General features: G+C 45.6%; 1 protein-coding gene across 1 annotated transcript; it reads left to right on the top strand.

Moving 5' to 3' along the window:
* Nucleotides 1–4,955: 4,955 nt before the first annotated feature.
* ACAD9 (acyl-CoA dehydrogenase family member 9) lies at nucleotides 4,956–22,685 on the top strand. The gene is given in 20 exon segments (XM_048316083.1): nucleotides 4,956–5,064; nucleotides 5,447–5,496; nucleotides 5,498–5,674; nucleotides 7,265–7,358; nucleotides 9,349–9,450; nucleotides 10,533–10,639; nucleotides 11,385–11,485; nucleotides 13,129–13,207; nucleotides 14,111–14,285; nucleotides 14,897–14,970; nucleotides 16,239–16,314; nucleotides 16,980–17,050; nucleotides 17,377–17,496; nucleotides 18,169–18,297; nucleotides 19,047–19,126; nucleotides 19,596–19,722; nucleotides 20,450–20,527; nucleotides 21,009–21,137; nucleotides 21,873–21,945; nucleotides 22,397–22,685. Coding segments are annotated over 20 exon segments (2,052 nt in total). The 3' UTR covers nucleotides 22,498–22,685.
* Nucleotides 22,686–23,476: the final 791 nt, after the last annotated feature.

The following is a 23,476-nucleotide window of genomic DNA, read 5'->3' as shown; positions in this document are numbered from 1 at the left end:
ATAAACCCTCGATGGTGTTACAGCTGCATTAAATACACCTTTTCCAGAGGAACCTTTCTGGGTTTTTACCCTACTGAGTGATTTTTGCTGCTGTATTTTGTTGACATAAAATTCCTGGAAGAGAACATAGCACAGCTAATCTAATAGAAATATCTAAACCACACAAATATTTCATTTTAGGTGTATTTTTTTAGTAGACTTTCTTTCTGTTTCCTGTTATTTCAAGAATTAAAGCCAAATCCTGTATTACTCAGCAAAACTAAATCAACTGCAGGATGAGGCTGGTCATGAGAGTTAGGAAAAGCTTAAATTAATATCTCTGCTGGAAGTACTTTAGATAAACAAGATCTAAATGAAAGTTGTGTGGGTGATGCTGACTTGAAGCCATCACTTTTTTCAAATGTTTAGATTTATCACTTTTGCCATGTGAATAAATGCATATTTTTAGGGATAAAATGAAAAAAAATCCCCTTTATTTAGCATTTTTGCAGTAACTGAGATGTGAAATTAGCAGCATGGTTCATGAGACACAGCAGCTGAAAGCAGCCACACGAGTGTACAATTCATCAGCTCTGCTGGGAAATGACACAACTGGAGCTTTCATTTCTTTTTCATACTTGGACACAGTGCTTTAGACAGGTCTGTGTAATGAGCAAAGCAAAAATAATCTGTCTTTAATAAGAGGAGCAGAGGAATCTCATTCTAAGGCAAATGAAATGTTATGCATGCATGGTGGAAAATGTCTTTTCTCTGCAGCCTCTGAGCTCTGGTACAAAACAATGCCTCATTTCTGACCGGGAAATGGGCCCTGGGTTTGTGTCCAGGGAAGTGGGAAAAGCAGGGACTGTGCAGGAGTTGTGTGACTCAGCAGTGGGATCAGAGTGAACCAGGGCTGGGAATGAATGAATCTAATCATTGCCATTCTGGTTTTGTAGTGAGGAAGCAATCTGGCTGTCGCACACGGAGCCTCGCCACCTTCGGATCCAGCAGGATGGAGCGTGCAGGATCCCTGGCAGGAACTCACCATTCCCTCACCATTCCTGGGGCTGAGCTGTGGGGCAGGACAGGGAGTGGGAGAGGACACAGAGCCTTTGGGGAGTGCAGGAAGTGGGTGCTGCCCTGGGGTGAGGGAGGAGGGAAGCAGAGGAGCAGAGCTCAGCTGAATGCGGGACCCTGCAGGGAGGTACCACCCCCCTGAGCATCTTTCTCCTCCTCCACCAGCTCTCCGTGTGGTCTTGGCTGTTTATGCCTTCATTTTGCTGGCTACTATTCCTTTATGTCCATCTCCAACAAGAAAGAACATTTTTATTTAATGATTCACCCTATATATTGTCCTTGCTATCTTTCTGGTAGTCTCGTGTCTCTGCTTCTGCCTCAGCCCGTACACCAGGCTCCAAAAATGCCTTTGCCATACCTGAAAATAAAATCTAACAAAACCCCACCAAAACCCAAACACCCCTGCAATCACCACAGCTTGAGATACTTCTGTTGTCCTTCAACCCCTGAGTTTGGAAGAGGAGCAACATTTTCCAGCCCAATGACAAATATGTGCTGAATGTTCCAATTCAGACTTTAAGCATCCCAGGTGTTTACAGCCCTGAATTTTCACAGCATTTCAGCAGGTTTTAAAAATGTCTTTGATTATGTGCTAACTCCTCTGCTATGCCAGTCTGTAAATTTTCAAAATTGTCTGTATGTGTATTTTATACCCAATGGTGGAGGAAATTTTGTTTCCACTCTTTCTAATTTTTTTCTGTTAGTGCAGCATGCACCTTTCTGGGCTGTTGCAATAGTCAGTGACCCTGCTCATATTTGCAGACTGACTGCATAGCTTCATGCAAAAAAATATATATACCTGTCTGTACATTAGCAGTGAACCACAGGGGACGTGGCCTGAGCAATTCCTCTGACTGCAGGAACTTGAAATGACTTGGAAAAAAAGCTGGTGAAAAAGCACTGGCATTTTGGGTCATCTGTTTCTCTTCCCAGATACGAAAAGGGAGAAACAGATGCCTCATTTGGGATGGAGCGAGTTATTGGACTGATACATTATTAATGAAGTGTTCCTGAGCTCATGGAGCTCCTTCCTTCTCTCCAACATTAGAGTGTGATAAAGTTTATTTTGGCAAAGAGGTTCTTGACCCATCTCCCTTCTGTGTTCATTAATAGTGCCAAGATGTGCTTTATCCAGTTACTGCAAGGCCTTTTTATAGCCACCCTTGTCCTGTCTCTCATGGCTGTCACCTGCGTGTGACATAAAGCCAGCGGGCTGGCCTGCTGCTCCTTGCGTGCAATCCCACAGTAAAGCTTCTCTGCTGCACTGAGTTCAGGTTATCTCCCTTCACTGAGCAAGAAACTTCATTTCAATACAGTGCTTGGCCTATTTTCTCTTGCTTGAAAAATTAAATCTTACTTGGCTGTTTAAAAAAAAAAAAGAGTGTAATTTGAAATAAAATATACTTCAAAACATGAGGCCATTTAGTGCTTCCTTTCAATCTAACATGGCAGAGCTGATGGACAATTTGCCTGTAAGTTCCACCTCAAGTTGTGAGGAATCCCTTTCACTAACAGAATGTATCTTTATTTTTCAGGGGGTTTCTGAGATGGCCACAGGACAGTCAGTGTGGATGGACAACGCTGGATAAATGTATTTATGTATTTATACAGTGACCGTGTTAACATCTGTGTTTCAAACACATCACATCACTTCCACAGCACGTAACCAGGAGCAAAAGTGGAAATACCAGTTCCTGCCCTCACCTTTCCCAGGATTTCATTTGTGAGCCAGCTTTTTAAAAAAATATTCCGAGACAGGAGTGATGCAATGAGCACATCATCACATGCCTGTGGGAAAGACAATTATCAGTGTCAAGTGCAAAACTTTCGTACCATCTGTCAGGTTGAGAAGGAGCAAACAATGATTGCATAAAGAGAGGAGGAATTTTATGTATTTTCCTGGAAGTGCTGCAAAGCCTGGTGGATATTTTTATAAAGTTATTTAGTGACGCTTTTTCAGTAAATAAAATATCTATGTCTCAAAGAGCTAAATGTTACCAGGTCATTATATTACTGAATACCAATTTTTAAGCAGCTGCTGGAAAAATACAGAAGAATAAAAAAGGAAAACTGAAGGGTAATTTTATGGTAGTCATTTACTGATCTCTACCTCTCTTGCATGAATTCCTTCTCAGGGAGGAATTCTTCCACTTGTGTGTGGAATGGGCTGAAATGGAATCACTGTGGGAGTTGTGGTTGGTCACAAAATGTGAGTTATGGAGAGCTGTAACAGCTGAGGGATTAGCTGGCCCAGGAAGGGAATCTGAAATGATGGGAACACGTGGATGAATACCTCAGTGGCAGAGACAGAAGAGAGGAGTCATAAATAAAAGTGGGGAAAGGAAAAGGCTGGGCATGTTCCTGAAGCAGAAGGCAAAAAATACCGATTTTTTTTTTTTCCAGTAGACTGTACAGTTCTGTGCAAGGCAGTTTGAAGATGTATCAGGTCAGGATGGTGGGATTCTGCAGAGAACTGCAGCTGCCAGAAGCGTCATTTCAGCTGAGATTACACACAGTGCTGGAAGAGTTGCATGGATGGGACAAAATCTCTGGTGTGGCACCATTTGTGCCAGCACAGGAGCAGAGGATTCTCTGTGCCAGTGATGGTCTGCCTGCAGTTTCATGCTGTGGGTGTGATTTCACCCCCTGTGATTGGAAAAACCCCCGGGTGTTTATGTAGGATATGCTCACAATGCCATCCTCATGCTTGGTGAATGAACACACAGGGTGGGGTGTGCTGGCTGCTGCCTCAGTTCTTTTGAATTTCCTGATGAGGAATCTTTTCCCTGAGTTTCCCAACTGCCCAGCCTTGTTTTCACCGTTTGGATCATTTTCTTCAAGCAGTTTTTACCAAGCTCTGTTTACCCTTTCTTTCAAGCTGCCACATCACCCCTTTGCACAGACCAGAACCTGCCTGACGTCTCAGGACAGGGTGGCCTCAATTTAGCCCTTTCATCTGTGGCATACTCAGTCTGGGAGGTGCTGTGGGACCCATACCTCTCCTGACCCCCAGGACAGTGTCTTCTGCCCAGAGCCGGGATGTGGCACTGGTGTGGCATCCCCTCTTCAGCACTGCAGTGCCAGCCAGGTCCCCTCTCAGTGACAGTCGAGAGGCAACCAACATGGCAATTTATTTGGGCTGCAAGATGAAAGGATTTACGTTTTATGAGTCGTAAGTAAAGTAAGCAAAATAAATGAGTTCGTTAAGCCTGTGTTTACCTTTAGCACTTGTTCTTTGTGTAAAAGCCATTTTTTACACTCTGCAGTTCCACACAGAGCAAAGCAAAATGAGGGCAGATGGACATGGAGATGCTTAAAATGAGGGAGTAGCAGCAGCCTTTATTTTAAACTTATTTAAGTTGAAAGAAATATTTCAAATAAATTAATTCTACCCTTGAGTAAATGAAGTTTAGCATTCAGAAAGCCCTTCTGTGTCCCTGAGGAGTCCCAGCCACCTGCAGAGGAGAGCAGCAGCTGTGGGGTGCTGATGCTCCAAACCTGACCGTGACCTCTTGTACCGAAGGGGAGCAGTGAGCGCTTCTCAACCAGATTTCTGTGTCGGGTAACCGGCTCAGTAATTTCACGCGGGCTTGGCACTTAGGTTTGTAAAAAAGACACCACGTGCTGCCAAAGGGATGGCAGGGGAAAGCGAAGGAGGAAAGGGAATGCTCGGTGTAGGGCAGCGCTCACCGCGCGGCACAGTGCTGTCTTTGGCACTTCCTTACGTCTGGAAAGGGCTGCAGGAGTGCGGGGCCGCTCAGGGCAGGGCTGGAGCTGCCGACACCATCCTGCTCCGGCTCCTGACACACGGGGCACGGGGGTGAGCTTCGATGGATGTTTTGGGGCGATTTCCATGCGCTCGGCGTGCAGCTCAGCACATCCACCAGACCCACGCGGGGATGCAGCGATCCCTGTCTGTGGTCCTGTTCCCCGGCTGGCCCGCACCGCTGCTTTCGCTCCAGGATGGCGATTCAAAGACTCCCTGTATGCAGCGAGAGCCGTTCTCCGGTGGGCCGTGCGGCTCATGCAGGAGCTGCCGGCCCGGGAAGGGCACCGCGGGCCTCGCCTGTGGCGCTCCGGGCTCCGCCGCGCCCCAAACCGGACGCGGGGCCGGGGCAGTGAACCCGTGAGCGGCTTTATCGCCATGGCCGCGGTCCCTGCGAGCGAAGCGCCGCCCGCTGCGGGCCCTGAGCCGTGCCCCAAACCGGGGCCGGGGCAGTGAACCCGTGAGCGGCTCTATCCCCATCCCCGCGTCCCTGCGAGCGAAGCGCCGCCCGGTGCGGGCCCTGAGCCGTGCCCCAAACCGGGGCCGGGGCAGTGAACCCGTGAGCGGCTCTATCTCCATCCCCGCGTCCCTGCGAGCGAAGCGCCGCCCGGTGCAGGCCCTGAGCCGTGCCCCGCCCCGGGGCCGGGCCGGGCGCGCCGCGGTGCCGTCAGCGGAGCGCCGAGCGCGGCTGTGAGCTCGGCCATGAGCGCGGCGCTGCTGCAGCTGCTGCGGGCCCTGCGCGCCCCCCGGCCCCGGCCCCGGCCCTGGCCCGGCCCCGCCGCCCGCGGCCTGCGCACGGCCGCGCCCCGCCGCGCCTTCGCCAAGGAGCTGTTCCTCGGCACCCTGCGCAAGGTGGGTCCGCGGGGATGGGGCTGCCCGTGGGGGTCCCGGCGGCGACCGTGCCCGGGGGTCGCTGCCCTTGCACCGGGGGACAGCGAGGAGGGCGCGGCGGGGCCGGCGCTGCCCTGGGGCTGGGGTCACGCCGGGGCTGGCACAAAGCGGCGGCATCGCCCACCTGGGCTCGTGTCCAGCGCTGCCACCAGCGCTCGCAGGGCGTTTTCCAGCCGCTCATCCCCAGGCTGGGGCTGCAGGGGTTGATGTGAGCCCAGGGCAGGACCCGGCCCGTGGCCTGGCTGTCCCTTAGCCCGTGGGTCCAGCCTGGCGCGATGCCCCTACAGAGCTCCCCGCCCTGACGCGGAGTGGACAAGAGGCGTCTCTGTGTGTCCAGTGCCCCGCAGCTGGAGCCGGCTTAACTGAGTGACCCCTCTGCAGCCCCGCACACAAAACACGCGATGCAGAATGACCCGAACAGCCGGCCCCGAGGAGCTGCGCTGAGCCACAGCCCCCGTGCCTGCCCGGCCCGCGGATTCCCCTGGAAACACGAGTGTCTGTGTGCGCCGGGCTCGGGGCACTCCGCAGAGCTTGTATCGCTTTGTTCTCTGCTTTTGCTTCAAGGATCGAGGCTTTATGCAAACTTCCGCCTGCAGTTTTTGACAGGAAAGACTGAAATTCTTGTCGTGCCTTGAGACGGCACTGGACAAAGAAGTTAAAATCTGAGACAGAACGCTGTATTAGCCAGAGTTTGTTAATGCAAGGCTTAGAGTGTGCATGTACCAGAGATTGCAGGGTGAAGTAAATTGAAAGAAGGAATAACTCAAATCCGCTGAAATGAGTTGAGCAATAAAGCCTCCTGCCACAGACCTTGTCAGGTAAAGTGCTTCAGATACGTCTGGGGGTTTTGTCTCTCAGATTTCAATACAACAGCTTTCTGAAAACCTCCAGCATTTCCCAGGTCCTGAATTTTTGGCGCTGATATTGTTGCTGGGAGTATCCCGAACAGATCTGTGTGGACAGAGACAAACTCCTCTGTTTAAAAGGCGAAAGGCAGTAAACATTAAAAGTGTGCTTCTCACGTCGTCTCCCACTTCTTGGGTTCCTTGCTGGGGTTTTTTGTCAATTCAAACCTGTCAGGTCGTGCTGCTCCCAGTTTATGACCGGAACACCCTGGTGGTGATAAGGAGTGGTGGGACTCACTCACCTTTGTCCTCGAGGCATTAACAGGTGAGATTTGTTCATGGGCTGAGCTTTGGAAACATTATAACAGTTCATTGATTTAGATATAATTAAACTCCTTTTAATAAATGTGTAATAGAGTTACATTGATGAAGCTCGTGGGTGATGAAGGATTTTTGCATCCTTGTAGTTCTTAAAAATCTCTTGATTTCTCCCTTATGTTTCTGTTGTTCAAGTAGCACCTTCTGGTCTGGTTTTGGTGTGTAATAAAGTTGGGTCCTGTGGATCTCTGTTTCTGTTTCAGAACATTTTCCACAATTCTTAATTTGCACATTGTTTTGGAGTCGTTGCAAGGCATGTGTCCTTGAATTTTTATTTCAATTGCATGATTCATGTAGTAAAAATTATTAAATAATTCTCCTGTTTTAGGAAGAAGTTTTCCCATACCCAGAAATTAGCAATGAAGAATTGGCAGAGATCAACCAGTTTGTGGGACCTGTTGAAAAATTCTTCAATGAAGAAGGTATGTTATTATGTTTCTATTAATGCCAGTGATTTAGTGATTACAAAATGATTTAGCTATAGCAGTTGAATAAGATTATTGTAATGAAAACATTTAATTTATGCATTTATTACTACTCATATAGTGATGCTGATTCTACAGCATGTCCATTTATGGCTTTTTAGGGTGAGTATTTGGATGTTGATCAGAAGACATAAATTCCAAACCAGAAAAAAAGAGGAACTAAAAGCGTTCTGGGATAGAGATAGGATTTGAAATTGGTTTCAGCTCAGTTGAATTGTGCTTTCTACCACTTCATATGTTGTGGGTTTTTTTCCTAGAACTTTTTAACTGTCCTGCTCTGCTAAAACTGATTGTAGCAGAATGCAGCAGAGAAACTCAGAAATGATGGCTCACTGAGGAGTTATGAAAAATCAAAAACATTTATGTTTTTTCAGCATTAGGGTATTAATTCTATTTGGGAAAGGTCTTATTCCCCATCTGCATTCCAGAGAGCATTGCAGGGTGTTCCTTCTGTTAGTGCTGCCATGGATAAGCCAATTCCAGAACAATTGCAGGATATTGGGTTTCACAGACAGCAATTTCTGAGGCAGTTGAGCACCATTGTCTCAGACTTCCCGCAGGCAGAGATAGCAGCCCTGCTCTTCCAAACACTGTAGGAGTTTGGAGAAGCCAGTGATTGTCACACATCACCATTTGTGAGATCCAGGTGATTTAAACTGTAAAACTGTAGTGTTGCTCACTGACAGTAAATAATTTATTCAGATTACAGTTTTTAATTCTTTGCTCTGTTGGGGAGCATCATTCATGGAGTAAACAACGTGATGTTTAGGGGAGGAATAAGAAGGTCAAACTATGGAGTCTTAACTGCAGGTGGAAATTGCTCATCTGTGAATTCCCAGCTATTTGTGTTTAGTTATTCAGGGTGACTGAGGGGTGTGGTAAAAATAGGTCAGTAGGGCAGCCTTAAACAGCAGCTTGGTGTGACTGGCACTGGGAGGGAAACCCCTCTGAGCAGAGTCAGCTGGGGCTGCACAGTGACTGGACACCAGGGTGGGTCTGTGTGGGCATCATGGAGCAAGAGGGAAAAACCACCTCTCCCCCTGGAGCAGCGGAGGCCACACCCCAGAAATGGGGCTGGGGCTGTGGGGCTGAAAGGTTAGCACAGGGAACAAAAAGTCTTTTTCAAAATGAGGGGTTTTTTCTCCCAGAAGAGCATCAGAGCATCTGGGTGCCTCTCTGTTGTGTTCCCACAGAGGTTCCAGTGCTCTTTCACTGGGGTGACTGGGAGGAGTCCCCAGGATGCTCCATTGCTTTTGCAGAGGCACCTCTTGGGTACTTTTTGGAAGGATGGCTCTGCTCCCTCTGCTGCAGCTTACAGCTTGCCTGAGCTGCTTAATTCCTGTTTGCTTTCACTGCCATGGTACAAAGCAGCTCTTTTAATCCCCCAAGAATTTGAAAAACTCCTGAGAACAAGATTTTCTGATTACCTCATTTATGTACTTTTTTTTTCTTGTATTCACGACCTAGACTTGGTTCAGATAGAAAATCCTGGAAATACCTTGCTTATTCCAGTCTTGGAATCTGCTGACATGCACAACCTGTACACACAGAGGTGTTTGAGAAAACAAAATAAACGCAGGACTTTTCCCACTTCCAAGTTCTTTTCCTGAATATGTCATGAGAACAAACAGGACAGTCAGGCTGAACCTAGAAAGGAATAATTCTTGTGAAGCTGGAGGTGAGAAGTCTGTCTCTCTCTGGTGCCACGAGCTCATGGCTTCTCTAAAGCTGGTTCAGAAGACTGGAGGAAAATTCCAGCAGGGAATTCAGTTCCCTAGGTCTGGGCCCTCAGAAAGTTAGAGATCCCACTGCTGCTGGCTCAGGGCACTCAGTGACCTTGGCCCTGCTGAGGGAACCCTGCAGTGTCACAGCTGCTCTGGGCACTGAGAAGCACAGTGTTAAATGTTAAAACTGTCTGTGTTTGTAGTGGACTCGAAGAAAATCGATCAAGATGCAAAAATCCCACCTGAAACCTTACAAGGGCTGAAGGACTTGGGTCTCTTTGGCATGCAGATTCCAGAGGAGTATGGTGAGTAAATGTCACAGAGGAATAACCCAGTGTATTCAGGGGTGCATTTTGGGGTCTGGCAAAATGTGTCTGGACTGTTCCATGAGTGGGCGTTTGGCCAGCTGAGGAGCTGAGGCTTTGTCCTTGGTTACTGAAGGGACACAGCAGCAGGAGTGTGGCTGTGGAGGAGCTCTGCCTGCTTAAGCAAGCTCTTCTAGTCTGCACCATAACTAATATACTTCGAATGAGGTTATTCCCCCTTTTCTGGGCTTTTGGTGGTGCTTGTCATGTTTTAAAGCCATACCTGATCAGTGCTTCATGCACTGCAGGGTGCTTTTCACTGAGGTTTGTAGTAGTGGCCTCTTTGATTGAAGTGCACAACTTCAGTGGGGACAGTGGAGCTCATGCAGATCATGGAATATTGGCTCTGACACGGGCACCACTGGAATTCCTGTGCCCAGGCTGGATCCTGACCCAGCACAGAAGGAAGAGTTTGGAAAGGAGGAGTGTGAGTTTGAATCCACGTGCTCTGAAGAGGAAGGGTGTGTGAGGCCCTGGTGTGAGTTAGTGGTGTCAGGGGAGACTCTTCTTGTATTTATTCAGTGTACACACAATAGTGGGACTGTTGAGACATCTGCAGAATGAGGTGTGGGTTATCCTGGCTTGCACCACTGTCCCAAGGAGAAAATTATTAACCTGGACAAAAGATTATCTTGATTAGATTAAATTTTTTAGTCACCAGTATTACATAAAACAGTCTTAAATTACATGGAGCAGGACTTCTGGTCCTGATAGCATAAAATTCTTGAACATTAGTCTCATACTTAGCTTTGATTTATCCTACTTCCTCCAGAAAGCATGTGCTGGTGCCAAGTTTGTTTCTTGGTATATTCATTTTTTTTTTTATTAAGGACCTTTTGGAAGGGTCGTGTTTTATCCTTCTCTAGCACCAGTTTGGAAGCCTGCTTGGGAGCTGTTTTGTGTCACTTTTGTAGCTCTCCAGTTAAAAGTGTTACATTCCTGCATTTCTGTACTTGAAATGGGTTTTTTGGGGGGAAGGGGCATGTTCTATGTACTAAAATAAAACCTGGTGCCTGTTCCAGGTGGGCTGGGTCTGTCAAACACCATGTATGCTCGTCTGGGAGAAATCACATCCCTGGATGGCTCCATTGCAGTGACCCTGGCAGCTCATCAGGCCATTGGGCTGAAGGTAATGCTGCTGCTTTAGGTCCAGTGGTTCTGCACGGATTGCATGGAAAAGGTGAAGTGAAAAATGTGAGCCCTGGGTGGAACAAATCAGATTTACTGGAGAAGCATAAATCAGGTTGTTGGTGTCCCCAGCAGCCCCTGCCACTGGTTCAGTGTAAGACTCTCATGCAGCAGAAAGGCTGGATATGAAGTACACAAGAAAGTTACTATTAAGATAATTATTCTTAGAAAAACTACTTTAAATGATCCAAAGTTCTTTTTTTTTTTAATTGACCAGACTTGTTTAAAGTAGCTAGAATAAATAGAATAGAAATAAATAAAATATCAGGGGGGTTCAGGTGATGAGGAGGGAGAAAATTCAGAAGAGAGCAACTTTGGCTGGCTGGATGAGGCTGTGTGTTTGGGAGCTTAGAGCAGAAAACTCATCCAAAAGCAAGTGTGTGAATTTTGAACTTTAGTACAACCATAGGTATTTACCTTTTAGTGGTGGATGGATGGTAGAATGAAGCTTGAAACCACAGTAGGTTCATTACAGCAAGAGGAAATTCCTCTTGGAATTTAGCAGACAATGCTAATGACAAATATTTTAACGTCTGAAAAAGAATGCAGTCTGTTGTTTATTAAACTGTCTCTTGCCGTGCCATAAAATTTGCCAACGAAGCTTTCTGAACATGGCAGGGCTTGTCAGCCCCATTTCTTTTTCCACAGGGTGATGCTGCAAAGTTCTCTGTTGCTTGTTTCTGCAGGGGATCCTCATTGCTGGCACCGAGGAGCAGAAGGCCAAGTACCTGCCCCGGCTGGCGTCGGGGGAGCACATCGCTGCCTTCTGCCTCACCGAGCCTGGCAGGTGCTGCTGCTGCCCCACAGCTCCAGAATGGGCTTCCTGCTTTATCTGCATTGCTTAATAGCTTCCATCTTCATTATTTGGGGCCTGTGGCTTCAGTATATCCATCAAGGCTTTATTTTTTAAAGGACCACTCCAGACTGTGTAATTACTCCTTCCCCAATGTGCTGCTTTTGGCAGTTTCCATGAAATCCCTGACTCTTGTTGTTCCCATCCCAGGAATTAATTTACTTAATTTCTTCAATGAATTGAAAGGATGCTTTGTGCTACGTCAGAAATAATGTGCTGTGACTGTTTAGGATGCTTTCAGTTCTTACTCAGAATACAAAGCCCTATATTGAAGGAGCTACCAAAAATAAAAGGAATAATATTGGTGTTTAGAAGAGGCACCTTTGTAGCAGCAACTTCAGTTCAAAGATAGGTTTGTTTATTTATTAGTTACTCATTGACTGGTACTAATGCTGTAAGCTGTGTAAGTGCAGAAGAGGGACAGTTTTCTGCAAAGCACACAGGAGGTGGTTTGCTGTATGTCTGTGGAGGGAACTGAGACCAGCTGAGTGTTTGAGTCTTGCTTGTCCATGCAGAAAAGAGTTTCAGACTGCAGTTTGAACTTGTGTCTGCTCAAGTGGCTTGCAATCAGCCTTTGATTTACCTGCTGATTTTCGTGTTGCTGTGGTGTAGGTACCTCTCAGACATCAGTGATGGTTTTTTCCAAGGTCCTAAGCTGGGCTTGGACCCTCTCAAAGCTGTCCCACTTGCAGGTGAAAGTTAAACCAGCACAGAGATTTTAAGTGACCATTGAAGGGACTCGGGAGTAGCACACAGGAAAAAAACAAGCATGTTCTGAAATTCCTCTTACATCTGTCTTACCCCAGGATTTTTTAAAAAGGTTGCTAGTCTTAGTAACTTCACCTTCAGTCTTCTGAGAGACTGCAGTTCTAGAGCACAGAAGTAATCATCTTTAGAATTGCTAAGTTTTAGCAATCTGATCCTATTAAAATACCAGCTGAGATCTGGCTGTTCTGAGAGCTTAGCACTGACTGCAGCTGAACAGCCCCAGCGAGTCCCTGGGTATCTGAATTTGTGGGGGAGGAAGCTTCTTTCAGGGGGGAGGTTGAGCTGCTGGTTACAGTATGGAGCAAGGTGGTGACTGAAGCAGGGTGTGAACCTTCAATCACAGGATGGAAACTTGTGATTGTGGTGGTGTCATTCACTCCTGATTTTCTCCTTGATGTACCCAAGTGCTCATTGATGGAGGCTGTCACATGGTTATTTTTCATTCCTATTGAGCCTCTTTTTACCTGGGATGTAGAACAGGGTGTGAATTTTTGAGGAATGGCTTAGACATTTTAAACTTGACGTGTTTTAGAGTGACAGGCTCATTTTGTGTTCACATAGCTCAAAGTGTAGCTCCAAAAAGTTGCTTTTGTGTCATTCTGCACATTCTGGTGAGCAGAAATGTCCCCTCAGGTACCTTTTAGAGCTGTTCAATCTAGTGACCTTCCTTGTTAGTTAAAAGCTAAAGTTGATATACTGCTATCTAATAAACCTTCCTTTTTAAAGGATGGGAAGAGGGAAAACGTGCAGTTTTGGGTTTTTAAAGCGTTTTTATTTCTTTAAACATTAATAACTTGTTTGTTTTCTAGTGGGAGTGATGCTGCATCCATCCAGACAAGAGCAACCCTGAGTGAAGATGGGAAATACTTCCTGTTAAATGGCTCCAAGGTATCCACCCACAGACTGGGAATGGGAAATTTGTTACAAGTGTGTGGGAAGTGTCCTTGTCTTTTGCATCAGTCTGGAACTGGGAGGTTTCCAAGCTAGAGGAGAGTGACCCTTGTTGGGTTAGGCACAAAGAGAACAGAAAATCACTGTTAGGGAATTACTGCATTAAACTCATGGTAAGAAAAATAGAAAACCAGCCCGGGTTCCTTCTCCATCACCCACTTACCGGTTCAGCTTCAGGGAGGGTTGGGTAATTAGTTAATCAGCCCCCTCCATGACAGCTTAGGTAAAAAGAAACCTAAATCTGTATTTTGCCATCTCTTCATTCTTCAGGCTAGATTTTAGGAGAAAACTTGATATTTCATTAGAATAAGGACTGCTTGCAAGCTTTCTGCTGAAAGAAGCAGTGGCAAAAGCCAGTCTTGAAGAGACGTAGAGATGTCCTGGATCAGCAGTATTTCATGCATTGCAGACTTTTCTGTAGTTGTTGATCCATTTGTGGTGTGGGGAGTCCCACCCTGGGGGAGAGGCTATTCAGAGACTTTCTCAGGAGGGTTAAATAATTTTTGGGCACAGGGTTTGTCCAATCTGCACTGCTCTTGTATCCCTCATGTGCCATCAGCAGTGGGATGTACCAGCTTTTGTGGAAATGCACTGTGGATTTTAATTTCACTCATGTTGGTATTACAACCTGGATTTAGAGTTGCTCTAACCTTACCATGTGTGGTCAGCTCCCCTCAGAGATGTGCTCACACTGAAGCAGGCACTCATTAGGATTGAAGGAAGGAGCAGCAATTTTTCAGCACTCTGTTCTTTGCCCAGTCTCTTACAAAACCCTTGGGAACTGTGCTCCCAAAATCAGCACAGTTACATTTCTTAGACATCTTCTCTCTCTCAAAACAGGTCTGGATCTCCAATGGTGGCCTTGCAAGTATTTTCACAGTGTTTGCCAGGACAGAGGTTGTGGATAAAGACGGGCAGGTGAAGGATAAAATCACTGCTTTCATCGTGGAGCGGGACTTTGGGGGCGTCACCAACGGGAAGCCCGAGGATAAATTAGGCATTCGAGGCTCCAACAGTAAGAACCACTTAAAACTGTTAGCAGAAATTGTTTTAGAAGTTTAATGTTTTATTTGGTTAGGTCCATCTGCATTCAGAGGCAAATCAGTATTTGTTCCATGTTACAGTGTAAGTTTCATGTTTCTGTAGGTGGCTTTTCCTAAGAGTCCTTCCTGACACAGGGTCTGAAATAAGAAATCAGTATTGGGGAGTTCATTCACTGTGCAGGGAAAGAAATCACTCAGGAGATCCAATGGCCAATAGGTTTAATTTAGAAGTCCACTTTCATCAGCTCTTAAGCTTATTAGTGATTGCAGCTTTTCACCATCTGTCTTTTGGACTTGACTGTTCAATCAGTTCCTCAGAACTAAAACAAGATAAAGACAAAACTGTGCTTCTCGGTTTGCACAGTGTACATTCATTACATTTTTAATACTTTATATCAGTAATTGATGTCAGCTGTACAGCTTTTTGCCAAATTCTCACTTCCTTGGCAAAACATGGGTAATTCTGTCATAAACAATGCATTGGGAAGATTTCATTTCTTGCTACAAATAGTGACTTATGTTCCTGAGTGTCTTTTAAATATTTCTACGTCATACTTGAACAAGTGTTAATTCTGTGTTTCAGCCTGTGAAGTACATTTTGAAAACACCAAAGTGCCTATAGAGAATGTAATTGGAGAAGTTGGAGGGGGATTTAAGGTAAGCAGTGGAGAATAACTACTGGTGGTTTTTAAAAGCCTGAAGGAGAGTGTGTTCCCCCCTGTACTGAAGTTTCCTCGTGGGTGGTGTGAACACTGCCACACTAAAGGATACTGGAGGACAGACTCCTCCACTGATGTGTAAATTGGTGTCACTGGACAGTGCACAATGTGCCATAACCTCAGATTTCTGTGAGTTTCTTCTCAGTGCAGTCACAGAGCTGGTTCTGCTCTTTGCTGGGCTCTGGATTGTTTTTTGTGGTGTCCCTTCAGAAAAGGGAGTGACTTCAGCTGCCCTTCTGACCTGAATGGGCGACGTGTCCTCTGCTGGTTCCTCCAGCAGAGTGTGGAAAGGGACAGAGAGGAATGAGTGTCACAAGGAATGGTTGGAGGCAAGCCCAGGTCCAAGGTGCCCTGGCTGTCAGGTGGTTCTCCAGGGCTGGATAGCTGCACAAGGAAATGCTGGCAGGACACCAGGAAAGATACCACAGATACCACTTGACACAGGTGGTGTAACCCTTCTCTGAGAGTGACCTGGGGGTTTGCAAAACTGCTCTTACTCCTCTGTTTCTTACTCCTGCTGGAGCAGGCAAATGCAGGCCTAAGTGCTAAATTAAATAATCTTCTTTAATGTAGTAGAGATTAAAAGAAGATTTTTATGGTGTCTTCCTGAGATAGTTACCATGAGTTAAAATGTAGGACAGTGACTTCTTTCTTAACAGGCTTTGACCTGAGTCACCCATGCTGAGAAACAGCACCACCAGATTCCAGAATCTATTTTTGTACATTATTGAGTTGTGTTTCATTTCTACACCTTCATTCATGTTCCCTTCTGTGGTATGTTGCTGAAAGGAATCTGAGGCAGAGAGCAGCCATCACAGGTCAGCTGCAGGAAGAAATGTTGTGTCTTTCTTCTTCATCTCATAAACTGGAGCAGTGCTGTCTAGCTGGAATGTTGTTTACCAGTGCAGATAAATATATTTTTATCTACATTTTACCTTCATGTAGTTAGAATAGAGATTATTTCCAAGTCAGTGGATCATCTATTTCAGATATAAAATTGGAGGTAGTGGGTGACAGGAAAAGCCCAGTTTTGAAGCATTTTCCTTGGGATGCTGAGTGCTGTGGTGGCTGATGTGAGGGCAGGTGTCCCAGGACTGGGAGTGTGCCCCAGTGAGGAGTGAAATCCAGGGAAGCACCGAGGCAGGGAGCAGTGACCAGCGTGGCTATAAGGAGAACGTGGCCTAAACCCCATCCATTTCTTCACAGGTTGCCATGAATATCCTCAACAGTGGAAGATTTAGCATGGGCAGTGCATCTGCTGGAATGATTAAAAAATTGATAGGTGGGTGCACTGGGTGCTCTGGATTGCTGGGTGCCACAGAAACTGCTCTGCCTGAGGCAGACAATGCAGGGCATTCAAATGGGAACATGAGCCTTGATCTTGTCCCAACACACTTTGACATCTTTAAAATACATTTTTGTAAAATAGTTACTAAAAGTCTGTTTGCAGAGGCTTTGAAATAAAGATATTTTCCTTTCATGCAGTGTAGGTTCAGTTCATAGAGTGGGAGGTTATTGCCTCTGTTGATTTCCCTGAGGTAAAGTGTTCTTCCCAATAAAAAAAAACCTCTGTACTGTTGCTTTTAGAAGGTGTGGTCTCCCCTAGAACCTCCCACCTGAGTAACTGGCTCAGAGCTACACACAGTAATTAGGAATAAAAGTGTTTAGCCAAAACAGTAAGAGAGATCCCTCTAATCAATTAGCACCAAAATTGATTACCTCTCTAAGAGTACAGGTCACACCTCTGGTTCCAAATCCCTTGACAGGCTGGTCCCAGACTTGATCAACACCATCAGTGTGAGGGTGTTTTTCACAAAGTGCTGCTTCTGGAGCAGCCAGGGGGTTCCTGGGCATAGACTGGAGCATCACCATCCAGAGAAAAACACCAGCAGCAGGAATGGTCTGTCACAGCCCTTCTGAGATGGATTTGTTTTTCTTTCTTTAAAGAAATGACATCAGAGTATGCTTGTACCAGGAAACAATTCAATAAGAAACTCAGCCAGTTTGGATTAATTCAGGTAACAAAAAATGAAACACCTAAATCTCTGTGCTGAGTGCCAGATTGCATTGGGGGTATTTTGGCTGTACTGGTTTAAAGGATTTGCTAGGAATTTGTGTGAACTTGGTGTTGACTTCTGTACACTGATCTTTTAAATGATAAGTGATAGAATGATAAATGTATAAAAATATCTTTTATTTCATGATTGTTTTGAAGTGGTACTTTTTATTGATTGATTTGGTGATGTTAAACATATGAAAACTGCAGTTGTTTTTAAGTTTGAGGGTTGACTGTGGGCTTTTGCACCTGAATTTCTGTATGATTCCTCACGTTGCCATCTGCCAGGAGAAGTTTTGTTTGATGGCTGTGAAAGCCTACGTGATGGAGAGCATGGCTTACCTGACTGCAGGGATGATGGACAAGCCAGGCTTCCCAGACTGCTCCGTGGAGGCTGCCATGGTCAAGGTAAGCAGAGCTGGGGAAGGGCTCTGTGTTCAGTCTGCACTGCTGAGGGCTCAGGGGCTGCATTTGGACAGGTGATAGAAGCCCTTCAGCCAGATGAAATAATGGATATTGTTCTGTCTGTATCCCACAGCCTCAGACTCACAATTTTGTCACCATGAGAAATAAAACCTGCAGGTTGAGAATATCACAGCTCTCCTGAGCTGGGGTCTCAGGAGGCCTCACATGAGCACAGGGACACTCAGCCACAGCTCCAGCTGCCAGCCTGGCCAAGCTGCTGCTGTCCCAGCTTTCCCAGGGAACTGTTGGCAGAGCAAACCCTGTGGAATATCCAGGCTGTGGCTGCCAGGGTGTCCTGCACGGTGTGGTCACTGCAGAAAACTCCTGCTCTGGGCTCCAAACAAGCAGCTACACCTGCTGTGCCAGTGTGGGGCTGCCCCTTTCCCTGGAATGTGCCCTTTTGGAGACTGCCTTGTGCATTGCAAGGGCACTGGTTGAGTTTGACCAAACACCCTGGGCCACAGGGACACTGTTCAGGCAAGTTAAGGGGACTGCTGTAACACAGTAGAAAATCCTGCAGCAGTGCCCTGTAGATACCCTGCTCTGGGGTTGTATCCTGTGTTTATTGGTGTTTTATTATCTACTCTCTGGTGATTAAACCCTGTGCTGTGGCAGGTGTTCAGCTCTGAAGGTGCCTGGGCGTGTGTGAGTGAGGCACTGCAGATCCTTGGAGGCCTTGGCTACATGAAGGACTATCCCTACGAACGCTACCTCAGGGACACCAGGATACTGCTCATTTTTGAGGCAAGTACCAGGATTTTTACTGCAAACTGCACAGTCTGTAAAGGTGAGCACAAACCTGAGGGTTTGGTTGACCAGGGCTTCATTCCTTCAGCTGCAAAGTCTGTGACAGAGTAAGACTGGAGAACTGACCTTGTTTTCTTTGGAGGTACCAATAGTAGTTCCCTATAGTGAAACAAGCTATGATGGCTTTTATAGTGTGACCACAGTGTGACTTACAGCAGTAAGCTTTCCTCTTGTGTGCTTCTCACAAGTGAAGTAGGGAAACTCATAAAAGATCAGCTTAGAAGGTTAATTAACTTATTGATGGGCATTTATATTAAAAAAAAAGGTTGGTTCCGAAGTTTGTTTTCTCTCCAAGCTGGATTGTCAGTGACCATTGTGTGCACATCAGAGCCACTACCAGACTTGATTTTAACTCAGCTCATTTTGAGCACTTTTACAGCTATTTAAGTGTTCCTTCACTGGAACAATGCAGAACTTTTTTCACTCAAAATGCATTTAGTCTGGTTTATTTTTCATTGGGATACATTTGTGTGTTTAATAATGAGGAGCCCAACTTCTGCACAGCCACATGAAATCAGAATTAAAATTGAGATAAAGCAAAAGGCAGCAATTTATGGGTGGGAAGAGTCATCCTGGGATACTGGAACTGTGGGAAGGGCACAGGGGCCCAACAGACCTGCTTGGAAAACACTATTGCAAATTTTGTAATTACCCACCTGTCTCACTTTCTCTTCTGTTTTCTCCAGGGAACCAATGAAATCCTGAGAATGTACATTGCACTGACAGGGCTGCAGCACGCAGGCAAGATCTTAACTGACAAAATTAAGTATGTTCTTAATTTTTGTTAATAGTTTCTTAATAAATTAAACAAAATGTGGTCACTTTGTAGATAAGAGGGGAAACTGTGGGAAAAATCTGCAAAATTTTCAATGCATTGCCTGTAAATGTTCAGTGTTACAGGGTCTCTTTGTCTTTTTAATGGGATGGTTCATAGCTTTAGGAGTCATGGCATTTAATGCATTTTGTCTTAGACTTTTACACAAGCTGTAATTACTTCCTACAAGACCAGTAATGAATATTTTGTATCTGAATGGAGTTGTATTGGCACAACAGCTGCATTGTGCATATTGAGAGCTGGTCTCTGGAATTCCTTGTGGGTGTCTTGGAGAGGAGCTGATGGCTTGGTAATTCATGGGCAAACTGCAGGTGTTTTGCTAAAGCATTTGGAATTTCAGCTGGTTATGTCTGAACCTCGTGGAATTTCCTTAACAGCTGTTCTTTCCCCAACATTTCAGAGCAATCAAGAAAGGAAACGTGGGAGTGGCCCTGGGGGAGTTCCTGACCAGGTTACAGGACACCCTGGGCAGGAAGGTGGATTTGGGGCTTGTAGGTGACCGTGGGGTGGTGCATCCCAGCCTCCAGGTAAGGGCCTCAGTGCTGAGCTTTCGTGTTTGTTCCCTTTACTGCTTGTCACAGCTGGATCTCCTGGTTTTGCAAAACACAGTGTGTGCTTAGGAACAGTGAGATTTTCCAGTGTAAGCTGATGTTGACACCATGTCAGGGTAAGAAGTTACAGTTAGTGTACTGGTATCAAGGGAGAATGAAGGCTGGATTAAATCTGTATTTATGCCAAATCCATGTTTAGATCCATCTGGGTCATTTGTATAAATTGAGCCTTCACCATATTAAAGTCTCTGTAATGGTCTGTGGCTGCCCTTTGTGGTAAGGTCAGTCACAAAACACAGGAGCTTTTCCTGTTTAATTGTAACAGAGTTTCAGGTAAGAATTTCTGTGAATTTCACATACCCATACTTACTTAATCACTTAGGAAATGGTTTTTATGACCAAAAATTAATGTTCTGTTAGTAGCAAAAAGATAAGGTATATTTTTCACGGGATGTTCTGTTAGTTACTTCTGTCAGCATAAGCCTATAATTAAAGTTATCAAGAGTAAACTAGAAAATTTTAATGCAGGTTTTAGAGAAAGAAAAGTGTCTGTCTGGCTTTCAGCAGCAAAGTGGATGAATGTTAAAAAAAGACTGGTGCTTACCAAGAAAAATCCAGTGTCCTGTTTAAAGGGGGTGAGGATGTGCTGCTTCTTCTGTTATAAAACTACTCAAATTGTTGTATTTCCTGTTCTGTTTCATAGGAGAGTGCCAAGAAACTTGAAGAAAACATTTATTATTTTGGAACTACAGTCAGGGGCCTGCTAAGTAGGTTTGGCAAGGTAACGATTTATTTTGTCTGCTGTCTTTGTTACTGAATAGTTTATCCTCGGGGCCCCACTGGAACCTGCAGGGGACTGTGTGTGGCAGGAGCCAGCACTTCCTTCACACCTTCTCACTGAGTGTGAGAAAACACAGACATTCTGTACTCAGCGTAATGAACAAGTTACATTTTTAAAACCAAAACCGAAACACCAGCACCCTCAGTGAATTTGTTTTCTTCTCCTTGTGTAAGCACAAATCCTGCTGCTGCAGGCATTTAGCAAAGTGGTTGAAGGCACACAGCAATTTTACAATTTTACGTGAAGATTGTTAAAAGGTGCAGCTCAGTTAATCCAAAACTAACAATGATAATTTCAGACATAGGGTAGAACCTGTTTGTGCGAAATAAAGCTGGACCTAAACACAAAGTATGAACGCTGGTATTTGGTAAAAGTTTTAAACTGACAGACTACAAGCTAATAGTGCTTTTTACTCTCCCAGACGATAGTGGAGGAGCAGCTGGTGCTGAAGAGAGTGGCAGATGTGGTGATTAATTTGTATGCGATGACTGCAGCCATCTCCCGGGCGAGCCGCTCCATCAGCATCGGGCTCAGGAACCACGACCACGAGGTGAGTGTCCTTCGGCAGCAGCCATTCCCACTCCATCTGTGCTCCTGGGAGCAGGCAGGCTGTGTTCGTGGGGAATTTACAGCAAACTCTCCCACAGAAGTGCAGCAGAACGTGCCAGAGTGCAGGAGCCTCTCAGGGCCTCTGCTCACTGAGTTGCTGAGCTGCTCTCAACGTGTTTGAAATACTTCATTGACACATACAGAGACAGTGAGAGCCTGGTCACAGCTCTGCACGTTCTCTCAAATCTGGTAACACCATGCAGTTCTTCCCAAGCTCCTTTCATTATAGCTCTATTCATTATAACACATAAACACAACAGCATTTGGGCAGTACAGTTCAGGACAGGAAAGTGGTTATTTAGTAGCTCATGTAAAGTTTCCTGGTAACAATTATGTTACAGGATGAGCAAATTTGCTAACAATCCAGTGTTAAAACAAATCCAACCTGATGAAGCTTTGGCTTTGGCCTTGAGGCTCTGCTCTGTGTGTGTGAGCCCCTTCCTGCATTGATTCCCAATCAGTCTTGGAGCCAGTTTTGGGTGAAGGCTCACCCCAGCCCTGACCCTTGGCAGCTCTGGGCTCAGAGGGACAGCTGAGGCTGCACTGCACGTGACTGGGGTGCAGGGCTCTGTTATCAAAGGGCTTTGAGAAGTTTAAATTACTGTGTTTTTACTACACGGTTTTCTTAATGGAATTCATTCATTAGTTTTTTAACTCAGTTTTACTCCTTTTCCAGGTGCTTCTTACAAATATCTTCTGCACAGAAGCCTATTTCAAGAATAATTATGCCATGACTCAATTAGAAAAATGTAAGTACTATAAAATGAAATAATTTTTACACTTTTCTGTCTTTCACAGACTATGTTCAACAGTAGGTGGGTTTGATGTGACCAAAAGAACAGTTCTGGTCTGCTTTTAATTCAAACAAGGAGCAGAGCTGGAACCTGTTGAAAAGAGACTCTTCATAGCTAAAGCAAACTGCCAGGGTTCTTTTTTTAAGGAACATAAAATCTCTCAGTAGCAAACACCCCTGATAAGTAACTGATTGAAATTAGGGATTTGGACTCTTGGGGAAGTACTGACCAGTTGGGCATTGGCTCTCTGAAACTCAGTCTGTAGTAATCAGTCTTTTTCAGAAGAGAATGTTCTGTTTCTTCCTGGCACTCACGTACTTGCATTTGTATTTGAAAACACTTTTTGGAAGAAATTTAGATCAGCTCTTTATGGTACCTTAGTTGACTTTTCTCTGTTCCTCCACAGATGCCGATGAAAACCTGGATGATTCTATTAAAAAAGCTGCAAAGCAGATCCTGGAGAAGAGGGCATACATCTGCTCCCACCCCCTGGACAGGACCTTCTGATCCCTCCCTGACTGCAGGTACTGATGAATGGAAATCTGGGAGGGATTCGCTGCAGTTCAAGGATTTGACACCTTAAAAAGATCTGTTATTTAATGACTTTACTAAATGTAACTGTATAAAATAAAACTTCTTTCTAACCACAACTTCACAGAAAAAGGGTAAATAAAGAGATTTTATTTAAAGCTCTAGTAACTTTATTAGATGTATATATGTCTGTTCCCCTTGGAGCTGGATAAAGACAGGTGCGGTTTGGATGGAGAGATGTCTTCCCAGGGAAGGGATTGTGTGGTGTCTTCCCAGGGAAGGGATTGTGTGGTTTCTCAGCATCTTTGCACTTCCATCAGCTGCTTATTCACTGAGTAAGTGCTGAAAGACTTGGGGAATCAGAACAGTTCATTTTGGGTGGCACTGCCAGCTCTCATCTCATCCAGCAGCACCGTCAGGACATGTATTCCCAGTGTGCAGGGATGGTTTTGCTGTCACTGATGTCCATCGGGACTCTGAGCCATTGACCACAACCCTCTGGATGTGAGCCAATTCCTCAGCCTCCAAACTGTGACTCCATCAGATCATAGCTCCAGACGAGGGAGAAGGATGCTGGGTGGGGAACTGTGTCCAGGGCACTGCAGAAGGCTGGACTGGTGGCATCCGTAGCTCTTCCCTTGTCCACTGATACAGTCATTCCATCATGGAAGGCCTCTGGGTTGGTCAGGCAGCACAGACCCACTGTGTGCTCCTCAAGGTTTCCTTTTGCATATGAAAGCATTTAAGAGCTTGGGTGGTTTTTCCCCTGTTTTATTAATTGACTGTGTTCTTTGAGGACCACAAAAGGAAGCAGTCCCTTAAATTGCACATGAAGAGCAAATGGTGAAGTAAAGGCTTCACCTTTCCCATGAAAGAAAAGGGCTGCGTTAGCCATGGCCTCCCCAAGGTGCCAAACTGGGCTCCAGCTGGGAAGCTGCTGACAGGAGGGAATCTT

The sequence above is a fragment of the Corvus hawaiiensis genome, chromosome 11 (assembly GCF_020740725.1).
Source record: "Corvus hawaiiensis isolate bCorHaw1 chromosome 11, bCorHaw1.pri.cur, whole genome shotgun sequence".
Taxonomy (NCBI): domain Eukaryota; kingdom Metazoa; phylum Chordata; class Aves; order Passeriformes; family Corvidae; genus Corvus; species Corvus hawaiiensis.
Note: the sequence above shows the minus strand (reverse complement) of the source record. Positions and strands in the feature narration are given on the sequence as shown.